At 41.9% G+C, this 16,263-nt stretch overlaps 1 protein-coding gene across 1 annotated transcript; it reads right to left on the bottom strand.

Moving 5' to 3' along the window:
• Window positions 1–1,440: 1,440 nt before the first annotated feature.
• On the bottom strand, window positions 1,441–15,281 carry LOC138953153 (asparagine--tRNA ligase, cytoplasmic-like). The gene is made up of 18 exons (XM_070324950.1): window positions 15,072–15,281; window positions 14,316–14,398; window positions 13,990–14,055; window positions 13,534–13,626; window positions 12,719–12,808; window positions 12,395–12,473; window positions 11,963–12,033; window positions 9,954–10,040; window positions 9,583–9,669; window positions 9,124–9,180; window positions 8,497–8,574; window positions 8,042–8,119; window positions 6,956–7,077; window positions 6,251–6,386; window positions 5,780–5,893; window positions 5,197–5,328; window positions 3,839–3,970; window positions 1,441–3,296 (listed from the first exon to the last, which is right to left on the bottom strand). Exons 1-18 carry the CDS (start codon window positions 15,088–15,090, stop codon window positions 3,165–3,167), a joined length of 1,656 nt encoding a protein of 551 aa, XP_070181051.1. The 5' UTR covers window positions 15,091–15,281; the 3' UTR covers window positions 1,441–3,164.
• Between the last annotated feature and the right edge of the window lie 982 nt (window positions 15,282–16,263).

The following is a 16,263-nucleotide window of genomic DNA, read 5'->3' as shown; positions in this document are numbered from 1 at the left end:
TACTACCCCGCTCTTCTTGTCAATTTCACTGCCTTTGCCATGAGCGGTGGACTGACGATGCTACGAGTATACGGTCTTGCTGAAAAATGGCATTGCGTTCAGTTTCATTCTGTGAGTTCGACAGCTACTTGACAGACGGGGAATGGTGGTGTGTGTGTGTGTGTGTGTGTGTGTGTGTGTGTGTGTGTATATGTATGTATGTATGTATGTATGTATGTATGCATGTGTGTGTGTGTGTGTGTGGGTGTGTGGGTGTGTGTGTGTGTGTGTGTGTAGAGCGATTCAGAGAAAACTACTGGACCGATCTTCATGAAATGTAACATGAGAGTTCCTGGGTATGATATCCCCAGACGTGTTTTTATCTTAATTTTATTTTTTTATGAATGTCTTTGATGACGTCATATCCGGCTTTTTGTGAAAGTTGAGGCAGCACTGTCACACCCTCATTTTTCAACCAAATTCGTTGAAATTTTGGTCAAGTAATCTTCGAGGAAGCCCGGACATTGGTCTGGCATTTCAGCTTGGAGACTTAAAAACTAGTTAATTAGTTTGCTCATTAAATTTGTCATTAAAATCGATTTTTCACTTACAGATTTGAATATGATTGCATCGTATTCCTTAATTTCTCCTGAATTTAAAACTATATACATATGTTATGTTTACTTTAAACATTTGCTCAGAATTACAGAAAATAGGTTAAAGTAAGTACTGCGTTCGCACGCTACGCGGAGATGAGCGTGACCCGTCTCGGTCTTTTGGGGTGGTTAGTCGAGACTATCTTGTTATAGCCTCGGCGATGCGGGTGTTTAGATGTTAATCTGTTACTTTCATGACGACAGCTTGACTAAATGTTTGTATATCGCTTCACGCGACTTGTTTTTTTTTACAAGTGTTCTGAATGCAGAAACAACGTCAGACGACAAAGTTCACCACTGCTTTTGTGCCTTCCCACTGAAGGCAATAATGATGTGATACGTATATACATTTCAAGAACTTTGGACACACACATACTGCATTCGTCGAAGAAGACATCATTCTGGAACTTTTACATTTTGAGTCTATTTAAACAAAAGAAGTCTTCCGTAGTTTAAGAAGTGAAAGAGGACAACTTCACGAACCGTTGCTGAGCATATAGCTTGGTGATTTTAACAGTGAATTAGATACTTAAATCGACGGATATCATGTGCAGATTTCATGCCTCCTGTGAAGAAAAGCCGCCATGGCATGATGTCATTAAGAAACGATTTCTGAAAGCGGAATGGACTTTTTTGTGCAAAGTGAAAATATGCACAATATATAGGCGACCCAAAGTGACTATTTTAGTGGGTTTGGTTGTTATATGTGTTAGTACTTTTAGTATAATATAAAACCCATTCACGCAAGGACTTGCAGACAGAAAGACACATAGGCGCACACTTCATCCAGTTAAACGCATTTGCATTCTTTGACGTAGTATGTGTTTAATTACCAAAATAAGTCGATAGTTTTGAACACGATCGAATATTTTATGACTACGTGTGCTTCAATAAATACACGTGAATCCATTCTTGTTTTAACAGCTTTTTGCTAAGAGAGAGCGAGAAAGTGTGTGTGTGTGTGTGTGTGTGTGTGTGTGTGAATTTGTTCTTCGTAATAAATATAGTTAACATTTATTTCTTTTGCAGTTTTTGGTTTTTGGAAAAGCATACCATTGAACCAATGACATATTCATAAAGCCAACGAGGATAGTTCTCTGAAGAATAGCAAACAGCATCGATATCAGAAGCATAAAAAGCACACCCTGTTTTGCACAGTCTCAAGCATTGAATAGTATGATAATGTTTTTAATATTCATTTTGTTAAGGCTAAAAGAAACCACGAAAAAAAAAGGAATACAAATCAGCTGATACAAAAGCGATAGCGCCAAAATTTCAAGAAATATGATTAAAAGAAATGTTTTTAATAAAAGGGTTGAAAAAATACCCCACCGAACATGTACAGCACCGTTTAAAAATAAGTTCAGGCATTAAAGGTTCTTTTCTACATTTTTATACCGAAATCGCCATTTGACTATTAAAATACAGATTTTATTATCTACAAATATCAACAATACACCCCCTTTCGATCAGTAAAGACGAAGCCAGTGTAGCCGTTTGAAAATTCATTGTAGTATTCCAGCGTAGTACTCATAGTATGATATCCTTATTTGGAAAATGCCAAGCGCAAAACTCCTCAAATCCCGTGCATTTCGTGCGTTTAAAAAAAAGCGTGGACAGCGCTCCAGTGTCAAACTGTTGCTGCACTTGTTTGGGCGTGGCTATAAGCACAGTGACATGAATTTGATTGGTCAGTATTTTTAGGCAAAGCACATGTTCTCAGCAAACAGAAAACAAAATATAGGTTTGTTTGCTTTAAAACGCCCAGCACGAAGGGCCATATCATGGCGGTGCTGCTTTGACATTTAACGTGCATCACACACACGACAGAAGTCGCAGCACAGGCTTCATGTCTCACCCAGTCACATTATTCTGACACCGGACCAACCAGTCCAAGCACAAACCCCATAATGACAGACGCCAGGCGGAGTAGCCAGCAAAGCACATGTTCTCAGCAAACAGAAAACAAAATATTGGAAGCGTAAGTCACGCTACCCAAAAATAAAATCCTTTTTTACATATTGTTTTTTTCTATAACTTTTTTCCCCATGGTTCATTCATCATCTGACAACTTTTTAGCGAAAGTCTAACCATAAGATTATTGAAAAAAAGCAAAAATGTAGACGACCACCTTTAATCTCGACAATCAGAGCTTACATTAGTTTCCACGAGAGTCTGCAAATAAAGCAAGTACTGAAAACACAAAAAAGGGCGCAATCAAATAAATGATTTAACACACAACTATATCAGTCACGGGCGTTTACCCAGAAAACATTTTATCGATACAGCTGATAATAATAAAATGTATGGAAACAAGTTCCAAATAAAGGAATATAAAGGAATATATCGGGTTTTTTACACAAGTCCAGTCAAACATATTTCTAAAAGACAACTCTTGAAAAAAGTTCTTTTCTATTTTTGCTGTGCTTTCGCAATCAAAAGCATCAGGATCAAATGTACTCAATCACAATCCAGAAGAAAATAAAAATTCACGCAGGGCTGCATGAAATGACGAGTGACGCTCGATTTTTAAGGTCGGCACCTATCCACAAATCGCGGGTAGAGACAGGCCTCACGGATGTGATATCTGTTGAGGATCCAGCACAGAAACCTTTCGATCCCCAATCCGTACCCTCCATGGGGACATGTGCCGTACTTGCGCTGAAAAGAAAGAAATGAGAAGCTATGATCTGGACTAAAACCTCTTTTTTCATGGTTTTCCAAATTTTGAATATCACTGATATTGTTATCTCAAGAGTCATACAAACCCAAACAAATTAAGAAAAAACACCCACTAAACCTCCCATCTGGCCAGTGTTAACACACACACACACACACACATACACACACACACTCACATATCCCCCCCACACACACACACAAGTTATACCCCACCTGGTCAGTGCCCCAGTAGTAGGGTGCGGGGTCCATGCCCTCTCTTAAAGCCCTCCTCAAGCTCGTACACACACGTACACACACACACACACACACACACACAAACACACACACACACACACACACTCACACACATACTCACTCACACACACGCACACACACGCACCACATGCTATACCCCACCTGGTCAGTGTACCGGTAGTAGGGGGCGGGGTCAATGCCCTCTCTCTGGAAGCCCTTCTCAAGCTCGTCCACACACACACACACACACACACACACACACACACACATTAAAAGCTATATCCTACCTGGTCAGTGTACCAGTAGTAGGGTGCGGGGTCAATGCCCTCTCTCTTGAAGCCCTTCTCAAGCTCGTCCAGCTGCCAGATCCTCATGGACCCTCCCACGATCTCCCCCACGTTGGGCATCAGCAGGTCCACCTGAAAACAACAAACAAACACACATATAGTAGAAACGCCTTCTTATATCCCCCATATTAAATAAACTTTTTGATGATATTTGCAATTATTTTTTCATTTTCATTACTTTATTGTCCCATCGCTGGTAAATTCGGGTCGCTTCCTCCCAGGTGTATGCGTGTTTAGGTGTAATCAGCCACCTGCATTCATGGCAGAATGACCGAGGACTTTTACGTGCCACAGTGGTGACACGGGGGTGGAACATGGATACCGTCTCTGAGTCTACACATAAAGTTGACCCGTCCCGGCCCGGCTTCGAACCTGCGACCTTAGGATCACAAGTCCAGTGCTCTACCAATTGATGAAAGTCGTTTGTTCATTTCAATTATTGTTATTCTCTCAGTGGCCAGGAGACTGGTTCCGAATAACCATTACTTACTCTATTACACTTGTCATATGTATTCAGAGCGCTTACTTCCCTTTGTTGAACAGATACCACCTTTAAGGCCCTATGTCTTCAGAACTTCTGTTCATAGTGTCTCTAAATTTACTTCCATTATACAAATTCATCCTGTCTAAGGCCTGATTTTCTCAGATTTTTGGTTTTAAAGGGGGAGTTCCGCTATATTCACTTTACCCCTGTGTGATCTGAGCGTTTGGTGCTGAAACCAAACTAACTGGAAGGAAACACCAGCCACTGCAAAATTCAGTCTTTGAGCTAGCCGACGAGGTGTACGTGTCATATAATTATATATTTAACACTCAAATCCTTAATGGCTTAAAATCGTAGGACTTTTAATATTAATTTTAAGTCATATATATAAAGGACGCGCGAGGCGTTCACCACTCTTTGCATACAACCACGTCATATCCTAAATAGACACTAGTTCTGGGGACATATATATTTATTTAGCATAGCATTCATAGCTGAAAGGCGGCGGTCTCAATTTACGAAACAAATGTATCCCCCCCCCCCTACACAAAAAGCGACCAAAGGTGGTATACACGAGAAGGGACCCAACTGGATGACAATCAAAGACTGGTTCAAATTGCGACTTTCTTGTGGTTTCAACCACATCGAACAAGTGCTTGGGTCCCACATACACACTTCCTTGTGCACAGCACCCAGACCACTGGAATCTGTTGTGTGCGCTCTTTTCCATGTAAAACCTTGGACGGATAAGTGGTGGTTTACATGATGATTTACACATTCACACGTCGGTTTATTCTACAGAATTTCAACCTACCGACTCAGTGAGGCGGTCGTCCTCGGGACAGCGGTACATGTAGAAGGACTTGATGCTGGTCGGGAAGCGACACAGGAAGATGGGCTCGTTGATGGCGTCTGTCATCTTCCTCTCTGGGGCCTCCGGGATGTCCTGCACGTGATACATTGCACTCAGTTTCTATGGCCGAACAAAAAATAGGTCATTGGAAGTGGTATCTTGTTGGCTGCTGCATGGTGCATTGTTTGAGAGTTCGGTTTTGTTGCATTGTCTTTGACGTCCATTCCTTACACGAACACTTGTGGTGGCAGACATCTTAAAGACGTAGCTACTGAAGGGCATTGTCCGGTATCCCAACACTCTCAATTAGGCTAAATTCTTTCAAGATCAGTTAATGAAATTAATGGTTTTATTCTCCAAAATACACTTGAAGTAGATCTCAGTTACATTAACGACTTCCGTTACTCAAGATCTCACGGAGAAAATCATTGCGATAAGATCTGGTTAACGACTGAGTAAAACGAGTAGATCATCTCGATAGTGACTCATAAGCATACTCATTTCTCCGTCGTTTTAATAATCTTTAACAACGTGACTTCCGTACCTCTCCAAATTCGTAGTAAGTGCCATCATCCTTGGTGACGCCATGTTCTTTCAGCCACGTGATGGCGTCCGTGTAGTTCATACGTCGGAAAGGACGCTTTGGGGGCTTGAAGTCCTGCAGACAGTCACGACAAACTTGTACATTTGTGACTGTGTAATACAACTAGAAATGGTACCTGACCTTCTTCAGGGCCGAGGAAGGCATAGGTAGCGAGGGAAAGGAGTGGGCACCGCCCTCATAAAGCTTGTCCAAGATCAGTTGAGATCTTTCACATCTTGCTCACCTTTGAGCCTTTGAGCTAGCCGACGCATTCATCGATATCTATTTGACCAAAAATGGTTATGGGACTACCTTTACCGTTACCCTTTCAGTACATAAATAGAGGGGAACTATAGAGGATTCTGTAAGTGCATTATCTAACAAGTGCAACGTGGACACGATACTAGTACAAAGTGAACATAATGCACTTACAGGGTGAAGGTCGTAGACGTACTGGGCCAGGGGGGACTTGAGAACCCTGTCCACCACGTCACACACCAGGTCCTCTAGTCGTTCCAGCAGTCCGTCAAACGTGATGAACGGACACTCCCCCTCACAGTGAGTGTATCTGTGGATAAAATAATGTGGATATTATGTCCAGTATGTGCATGCAGTAATGATAAGTGCATAAAAAGTGTCTTTATATATAGAAAATGAGAAGGCAAAAACTAGGGTTGAAGCAGCTGTATTCAACTGAGGTAAATAAAAAGTGTCACAGGCATGCAGTTTGTATATGCTGAGGCTCCTGTCTTGTCGAAGAAATAAAAATAAGATTTAATTGTGGTGTTATTTTAATTTTTAATTTTTTACATCGATTGTCATTGCTAGCTGTGAACCATCTTGTTAACCTAACCGTGTGGAAATTGTCACATGAGTGGCAACAATTCCAGTGATCTATTCATCGATATCTATCTGTACTACCGACAAGCAAGTGATGCCATTGTTTGACTTTATGATTTTGTTCTGTTTTTACTTATGCCATGTTGATCTTGTGAACATGACTTTTTTAATTTTACCCAATACTGACTTTGTAACCGAAGTTGATGATGAACATTTGAGTCGAACATTCTCACATGGTCATGTTAATGATTTTATTTTTATGTTAAATGAAGCAGAAAAAACCCAAAGAGTTCTTACTCAGTGAGGTGACGCCTGGTATGTGATCGCTCAGCGCGGTAGGACTGAGCGATACAGAACACGTCACCCAGGGCTGGCATAGCTGTCTCCAGGTACAGCTGAGAGCTCTGAGTCAGGAACACCTGCAACGAGATGATCAGCGCATTAGGAGATTATGCTTATAAGGGCGGGGCGGGGTGGGTGGGAGAGAGAGAGAGAGAGAGAGAGAGAGAGAGAGAGAGAGAGAGAGAGAGAGAGAGAGAAAGAGAGAGAGAGAGAGACAGAGCGAGAGACAGAGAGTGTGAGAGAGAGAGAGAGAGAGAGAGAGACAGACAGACAGACAGACAGACAGACAGACAGACAGACAGAGACAGACGCACAGGCAGACGGACACATAGATAGACAGACACACAGATACATAGACAGACACACAAACAGACAGACATAGAAAAGCAGGACTAGTGACGTAGAATTTAACAGCTTATGTCAAGTAATCTGCAAAAACGAACATCGATAGTAGTGCAGTGCTCTTTTTACTGGTCCCTGCATAGTATTCTCTTACACTAACAAGAGGCGAAGCCTTCAAGGCTCACGTAAGAAATCGACAAACAGTAACACAAACTCAATCACTCCGTCACACATACACACACACACACACACACACACACACACACACACACACACACACACACACACACACACACACACACACACACACACACACACACACACACACACACACAGTAAGCATAGGTGAAACTATGCAAGAAAGCGAGACCCTGGATCTGCCAAGAAGTCTCGGCCCGCTCACAATAACAATGACCGAGACTTTCAGTAATTCCTTTGCGTGACGTCTAACCCTCTTACGTCATACTGTGACGTCTTCAAATAGTTTCTATCACACACGTCGAACACTTTTGACCGAGACTGACGTAATCCATAGACTCGGAAATGTTAAAGTTTCTACCACAGACATACACACATACATACATACGCACGCACGCACGCACGCACGCACGCACAGACAGACAAAGTTTATCATCGCATAGGCTACACTTACGTGAGCCAAAAACGCAAATGCAACGCGAGTACATGTTTAAGAAGTACCTGATCACCAAAGTAGTCCAGCTTAAAGAGAGTGGATCCCCCTTCAACCTGTGTCTGAACCAGCGTCGGTGGTGATATCTGTCAGAAACATCGCAATGCTGGGTAAAACACAGTTAAGCTCAAACAATTTCATTATCAGAAGACTATCAGCAAACACAACATTTCTTTTCGAGGGACACTAAGAGAAACAAAAAACGTGCAATATTTGCATTAAGAACAAGATGTGATCGTCTTGACTGCCACAGAATATACCTACTCCCTATGACAAAAACATGTTCAATTTGTCACTCTCTAACCTTTGAACACATATTTACGAGTGCTTACGAACTAATGATGAAATGCAATCTTCTTGAAATACAAAACAAAATTCTCTTCCTCTGACGAAAGTTTCGACCCCGCAGCAGCCCTATTGCTTTTAACATTTACTACTATGAATTCATAGGTAAAGACCTTACCTCGAAGTATCCTCTGTCAAAGTAGTGGTCCCTGAAGCACTGGATGACCACTGATCTCATCTTGAGCACTTTGGCCGTCTGGAACACAACATCGTAAAACTGTACAACTGACAGAGAGATGAGGGTTATTTGCCTTGTTTATGCACATTACTGCTCAAGCACTAGTATTTGTTTTGAAGGTAAACCAAACCAAATGAAGCAAAATGAAGTAAAGTAAAGTAAAGTCAAGTCAAGTCAGGCCAAGTCAAGTCAAGTCAAGTCAGGTCAAGTCAGGCCAAGTCAAGTCAAGTCAAGTCAAGTCAAGTCAAGTCAAGCCAAGTCAAGTCAAGTCAAGTCAGGCCAAGTCAAGTCAAGTCAAGTCAAGTCAGGCCAAGTCAAGTCAAGTCAAGTCAAGTCAAGTCAAGTCAGGCCAAGTCAAGTCAAGTCAGGCCAAGTCAAGTCAAGTCAAGTCAAGTTATCTATTAAAGAAAGGGGAGTAAGTGCTAAAATATATATGAAGACAAATGAAACAAACGTAAGTGAGAGTTGTGTGGAATCAATCCCCTGGCACCTGAGAGTATAACAAGCATTAAACTGAACAAGCGACTTTCATTCTCATTCATTCATGTACTGAACTAAATGACTCACGTTTTCACCGCGAATCATCATGTGGCGGTTGTCCAGCTGAACATCTGGATTGGCCTCCTGCAACAACGCATGATGATGGCACTTTGAACATTTTAGTTCATCTATTCGGCTTCAACTGCAGAAGGCAAGACACCACCTAGTTCGCCCAAGTCACCTTTTAGTGCAAATAGTGAGCCACCCTATGACGTTTTATGCATTTCTTAATATTGCAAATAGTAAGCCACTCTATGACGCCTTATGCATCTCTTATATATCGCAAATAGTAAGTAATCCTGATGTTTTGCTGATGTTGAGTGTGACTAAACAAGTAACAAGATTGTGTGTGTGTGTGTGTGTGTGTGTGTGTGTGTGTGTGTGTGTGTGTGTGTGTGTGTGTGTGTGTGGGGGGGGGGGGGGGTGCGAGTTTGTGTGTGCGAGTGTGTGTGTGTGAGTGTGTGTGTGGGTGCGAGTGTGTGTGACCTCGTTCAGCAGGTTGTCAGCACCACCGGGAGGGGCCGCACCCACCACCTGCCAGTAGTCCACCTTCATCTCATGGCCCCCAGGTGCCTGTCAACAAATAAAATGACTTTCAACACAAAACCTCTGTGTAAGGAAAGTGTAATCTCCAGAACACACTTACAGCTAAAACAAAACAAAAATTAAACAAAAAAGCGATTTCTAAGTGTTCTTCAACACGCAAACGCTAACCCATAATCGCATGCACACGCACACACGCACAGACAGAAACAGGTAACGTTAGTACGCTTCGATAAAGCGCATCTTTGATGTTTGTTCATATTTGTGTGTGTCTGTGCTTAGCTGTATCGTAAGAACCATTTTGAGATAGTAACCTGTTTTCCTTCCGGCAGTTTGCTGATGACGCCATAAAGCACAATGGCAGATTCGGTTGCCAGGGTAACTGCGTCGTATGTCTGGCACTGAGGACAGAGAGAAAAGAAAAATAATTAGCCAGACAAAAATCAAAGATTGACTTTTGGATGAAAACAAATCGAAACAGAGAAACATTTTGTTTTTATGGTTGCACGTTCCCACAGTAACACCCCAAAACAAAGGCCTCCCCTTCCCTCCCTCCCTCCCTCCGTGAGAGAGAGAGAGAGAGAGAGAGAGAGAGAGAGAGAGCAAAACAAGTCTGCCAAACTTATGCCGTGGCATCTGGGCGAGTTTTAAATAAACTCAAGCTCCCTGAGTTAATAATTATGTCAAATATGCTTTTATCTTTGTGTAACATGACCAAACAATTCTACTTTTATTTGAATTATAATTTTTTGAGTTAGATAGCTCTTTTGACGCTGACTGACATTTGTGTGAACATGTACCGGAAGTTGGTGATGTTGTGTTCTCTTCTGACAAGAAGTTGCGAACGGTAAAAAGTCGTCTGCGTCTTTCATTTTCATTTGGAATTACCGACAGCATTCGCAGTGAAACTAAAGCAAAACTTGTAGATTTGAACGATAAAGGATGGTCTGGTGTGTCAATAATACTCTTTTGAGTCGATGGGCACTGCTGGCAAGGCGAAGGCGTCGTGGAGGAACGGTTCAGTAGAACTCCACGCAGAACCCAGAAAACGTTATCACTGGCTCCGCTTGATTGGAATCCGGGCGATCGCCCGGGTGCGCCCGGGTGAAGTATTTTCAATCAAGTACAATCGGGTCATGAACCGGCTTAAGCCGGCGGGCTAGCCCGCCTCGCCCGACCAAAACACATCGGCTGATGCGATATCAAAATGGCCGCCACGGGTGGAAAGTAAGTGAATCTTTTACTTCTGAAGAGAAAGTTGTACCTTCAGGCCGTGTTCACGCTTCTGTGCTTAATTATTGGGTTGAATCTAAGTACTCGTGATTGTTTAAAGTGTGTTTTGGGGCTTAGATAGGATTCATTGAAGTAATTTCAAGTGAAGTTGAATGTGAATCGATGACGATTCCATGCAGATGACTTGTCAAATGACAAGATCACAACAGCAACAAATTGGCAGCCATGTTTATGGCCCGATTGCGCTTGATTGGTACTTTAGATCAAATCGCCCGCGTCACGTGGCGGGCGATCGCCCGGTCGCCCACTTTGAATCCCAATCAAGCGGAGCCAGTTATACCCAACACAATTCGAGAATGAACATCGGTCGCAGTGTACAGCGAGAAAATGTAGCGATCCCTTTGGGTAGCACCCCAGGGTTATGTTACTGGGCTGTTTTACCGAAAAGCCAAGTACAGGTATGTTCGAAAAAAGCGGATAAGCCAGCATTCAGAACTTAAAGATATGCTGATTAAAAATGCTGAGTCAGTCAGTGACAGTTGTCCTGATACTGAATAATCAACCACATCTGTGGCAGGAAGAACTTGAATATCCTCACAAATATCGACAACAAGATGTCTCATAGAAAGTAGCAACAGCCGAAAAGAGTTCCATGTTCTCCTGTCAACAGTGTCAGAAGACTTTCTGTCTTCTTCATGCTGTCTTGAGTGATCGGTGTTCAGCCTTTGGCGTTTTGGGAAGGAAAAATGAACTGTTCGTGGCAAACTGTGGTAATGTGTGTAACCCGCGGCTTAATTGTTATAACCAAGCATTTACCAGAACAATTCTACGTTTGCGAAGGGACAACGGAGTTGAAGCAAGGAACCACGTTTGTATGACTGCTTAGACTGGAGACGAGAACGCGTCTCAAAAACCACGTGTCAAAGCAGGTAAGGAGAACGCTTTGTTTTTGTTCCGTATGTGTGTGTGTGTGTGTGTGTGTGTTTGTGTGTGAGCTAAAGGTGTAAAACAATGCTTGGGGATCACCATTTCTGAGTTGACGCTATATGTGGTATATTATTACGGTTATGGATCTCTGCTTTAGACTTACCAGTTTATCGGCTAAGACACATTGGAGAAACCCGGTTCCATCTCGAAGAATGAGGAACATCAAGTTTTTTCCTGTGGAAAGATGCATGTGTAATTCAGTGGAATATCTAAAGGGAAACAATCATGCAACAAAAATGAAACGGAGTGCCGTTACTTCCCCTAGACCACGAGTCGTTCTTTAGCAAGTCATTTTGTCAAGAAAATCGCGATTGTTCATCGTCAAGTTACAACAATGCACATATTTGAAAGCTGTAAGTTGTGAGTCAAGTCAAATAATTATTTGTATTAAACCCTTTAAGTGCACATGAAAATAATAAATATTCATAACAACGATACAGAAGGACAGAAAATGGCGTTGCTGTGAACGGTTAATTAACAAGCGACGTTCAAAATTCAGTCATACATGAAGTGTATTTCACTGGAAGCAGTTTACCTTGACGGCGACAGCGATGCACCCAGCCGTACACCATAGTCCGTACACCTCTGTTGGCTTCAGCAAGGCGGATCTTGATCTGTACAGAAACCAAAATACAGTGGAACCCTTTTTAAAGACATCCTAAATTAACCCCCCCCCCCCCCCCCCCCAGGAGCCTGCATCGATTACAGCATAAACCAGAAAACAGTGTAACCCCCTTTTAAGACACCCCGATGTCACCCCCTCCACCCCTCTATTTAAGCATTTAAAGGAATGTATCTGAATCGATTACTACATCAACATGTCGGAAAAGACGCGTGGTAATGTTGCACGACTCTATACCTGTTTGGGGGCCGGCAGTGTGGGGTCTGGCGTGATGACGACTTTCTTGGCTTCTTCCAGGTTCTTCTCGCGTCGGTCGGCATCCTCCGCCTGCACAGTCAAATCTTACAAGTTAGTGAAACAAATCATCTGACTTTGAAATGTGTTATGCTTCTTTTAATGACTATACAAATAGTCCGCAGTCATTTTTTCTCTCTATTTTTGTTTATTTGAGTGAACAATCCACTGTGTTTACTTGTGACACGTTATTTTTTTTTTATAGAGTTTTCACCCTATTGTCTTTTTTTTTTAATCCATCGTGTTTGTATGAAGTAAAAGTTATTCGTCGTGTTCTTACAGGGACGTGTTCAACTAATGTCGGCCTTGTTAGCTTCTTTTACTGTTGAATTAATTCATCTTTGCTATGCTGCTGCTTCAACGCATGACAACATCGGCTGAGTTTCTCTCCACTTGAGTTGACATTTTGTGATGGCTCTTATGAAATTATTAAAAAATAAAATAAAAACCCACTGTGAATAAGGAATACTAGTAGTAATAGTACAGGAAGGATAACGGATTAAATCGACTGGTTCTTTGATGCAAGCTCCTGTGGTCTGTGTCCAAGAGGAGGGATGACCTTAACCAATATTTAAATAAGCCAGATCTGAGAATGTGAGCCGAGTCGTTCACACGGGAAGGACTTAAAGTACGAGGAGTTGAAGCGCTGAGTAGTGAGCACAAGGACAAAATGCCGGCCGCTGACGAAAGTTAATAACAATAATTTAAAAGAACAGGGTTTGCCATTTAGAAGAGAAAAAAATTCGGGGTAAGCTGACCAGTTTGCTCTCGGTGTCCGGATCAGCACTCTGGTCCTTCTTCCAGACCTTGAGCAGCTTTTTGATGTGAGCCTTCGCCACCAGCTCGTAGCGCTGAAAAAAAAGACAGATTTCAGGTTAACGGCCTTTAATTACCTCGCTATTCAGCATTCCGACATGAGATCGTGGTTTTTTTTGGAAAGTTAATTATTTTTTTTGGTCAAGCTTCGACGCTTAAAACAAAGTTTTTACCTTTGATGACTTTTTTGTGTGAATTCCATTCAACACACTCTTGACATATGACATTATGCAGGTAGGCAGGCAGACTGACAAATAAGGCAGCGAGTGACACCACCTCCTTTTTTTAGAGAGAGAGAGAGAGAGAGAGAGAGAGAGAGGTAGAGGTAGAGAGAGAGAGAGAGAGAGAGAGAGAGAGAGAGAGAGAGAGAGAGAGAGAGAGAGAGAGAGAGAGCTGACCTGTCCTTCGACTTTGCTGTCCACATAGATCGGTGGGAACGGTTCTGAACCTGCTCGGGTCATTGCCTGCAAATAAAAGCCAAATTGAATGATAAAAAAAGCTTCATATTTTAAAATGTGTAGGATTTTTAACAGTGTTTAAATAACAGGAATCACTAGTACGAAGGACTTGCATAAAAGCAAGTTGTGCACGTCTTTTATTATCATATTCCTGAGGATACGTGAGTATATACTGATTCTCCCTATTTGAGATCTCCCCAACAAATCTGAAAAAATAATGTCTTGAAAAAATGGAAGTCTGAAAATAGAGGGAAATGTAAATTTACCTGAAGAACTGTCTTGAAAGGCTTTTCTTTTGTTCCAGTGCCCTTGACGTCATCTCCTCTGAGTTCAGAGGTATAGATTTCACCTATGTACAGAGAGAAACGAATGGAACGAATCGCGATAACTAAAATCTATCGTAATAATTAGAGCAGTGTTAGCAATAGTGATAAAAATTAGCAAACCTTGTCATAGATCAAATATTGTGTACTTTGGGCGACAACAGAAAATCATTAAGCTCCTGTTGACAAGAAGAAAACAAAGAGAGAGAGAGAGAGAGAGAGAGAGAGAGAGAGAGAGAGAGAGAGAGAGAGAGAGAGAGAGAGAGAGAGAGAGAGAGAGAGAGAGAGAGAGAGAGAGAGAGAGAGAGAGAGAGATTGGAATACATCAGAACCGAATCAATGTTTTTATCATAATTACGCCAACACTTTTGCATTTGCACGTAGTGTGTTGTCTTATTACTGTAAAAGGCACAGCGACCTGTTTCTATAATGAGATATATTATTAATATAATTTCTCGTGGTAAAGCTGAGAACAATAATCGGCTATTACTAATCTTGTGGCTAAAAGTTAATTAATTAAGTATGGCGATAAGCAAGAAAAGCGTTTAAGGTGCATGTATCTTCAAGCAATTTAAGCAATAATAATACAAACAAACAAATCATAAAAACAATAAACACTTTACAAACTCACAAACAAACAATCAAACAGACATACTATTGAAACAAAGAAACACAAACAATTAGGTGATCGTCACTAACCGAGATCCGACACGTCCATTTTTGAGAAATCGCTGAAGCTGATGACAGCGTAAGCGTAAAAGTGATCTAACTGCGGTTTTCTGCTATCCCCTCTGTAACTGTCACCGCCAACACCGCTGGGTCAATGGCGAATCTCTTCCTCTACGTGCTGTTTATAAGTTACAAGCGAATGACGAAATGGTTGTGTAACATTCAAAACAGCCCTGGGCGAGTTGTTTAGACATGTTTAGAACTGTGTGTGTGTGTGTGTGTGTGTGTGGACATTTATTCTGTATCAGTTCCTGGGTACGTGCCAACCCCCTCAACCCGCCCCACTCCTATCTCTGCTTCTCTCTGTTTCTCAAAAACTCGTGCGCTAAACTGCGCGGATCGGTTGTAGACATACACCCCCCTCCCCTCTCCCTCTCTCTCTCTCTGTGCTTCATGTTCTCAGAAACTCGTGTGATTGCCTAGCGGTGATTGGTGGTAATATATAGATTTACGAGTGGTTATGTGCAGACCTCTCTTTGTTGTTAAGGTTGTCCCTCCCCAATGTCAGCTCTCCAATGAGCATGGCTTCAGTCATAGAGGAGCCATAATTGACAGAAGTTTGTGCCTAGTTGTTTGACCTTTTCAACCCAGGAGGGTTTTCAGAGCCATGCAGTTAAAGCAAATGCAAAGTAATGATTTATAGCGGTGTCGTGTAACGATTTGCGTTTCCTTCGTTTTCTGTCTGACACGTCCTTCAAGTTTCTCTCAGTCCTAACCCCCACCCCCCACCCTCCGGATACCCGGCCATACCTCTTCTTCTACCCCGACTGTCTGTCTCTCCGTCTTTGTGGGCTATGGGAAAGAGTGCGTAGATAAGTTGTCATTGCTTTGCTGACTGAGCGGATTTCGTGGGATTGTGGGATTGACAGGTACGATCGATTTGTTTCTACAAGCAAATAAAAAAAGGCAGCAACAACAACAAAAACAGCAGCAACAGCAACAACAACAACAACAACAACAACAACAACCAACCACCGCTTGCTCATATATAATATCAATAATATATGTATATGTATAAACACATAAGCGAAAATTGGGGTAAACTTATGCTGCAGAAAAATCAGAGAGTAACGAAACAAAAAACAAATTGATCTTGAAATAAGTCCGTCCATTGGAAATTATATATGATATTAAATTGAAGAAAAAGGTGGAGGAGAAGAAG

The sequence above is a fragment of the Littorina saxatilis genome, linkage group LG17, assembly GCF_037325665.1.
Source record: "Littorina saxatilis isolate snail1 linkage group LG17, US_GU_Lsax_2.0, whole genome shotgun sequence".
Taxonomy (NCBI): domain Eukaryota; kingdom Metazoa; phylum Mollusca; class Gastropoda; order Littorinimorpha; family Littorinidae; genus Littorina; species Littorina saxatilis.
The sequence above is the reverse complement of the archived record's forward strand: the minus strand, read 5'-3'. Positions and strand labels throughout refer to the sequence as shown.

Coding starts and splice junctions, on each gene's coding strand:
- LOC138953153 (XM_070324950.1), bottom strand. Junction 9,670..9,953: donor AACTGCCGGAAGGAAAACAG/GTTACTATCTCA, acceptor ATTTGTTGACAG/GCACCTGGGGGCCATGAGAT. Junction 6,387..6,955: donor ACCAGGCGTCACCTCACTGA/GTAAGAACTCTT, acceptor TTTTATCCACAG/ATACACTCACTGTGAGGGGG.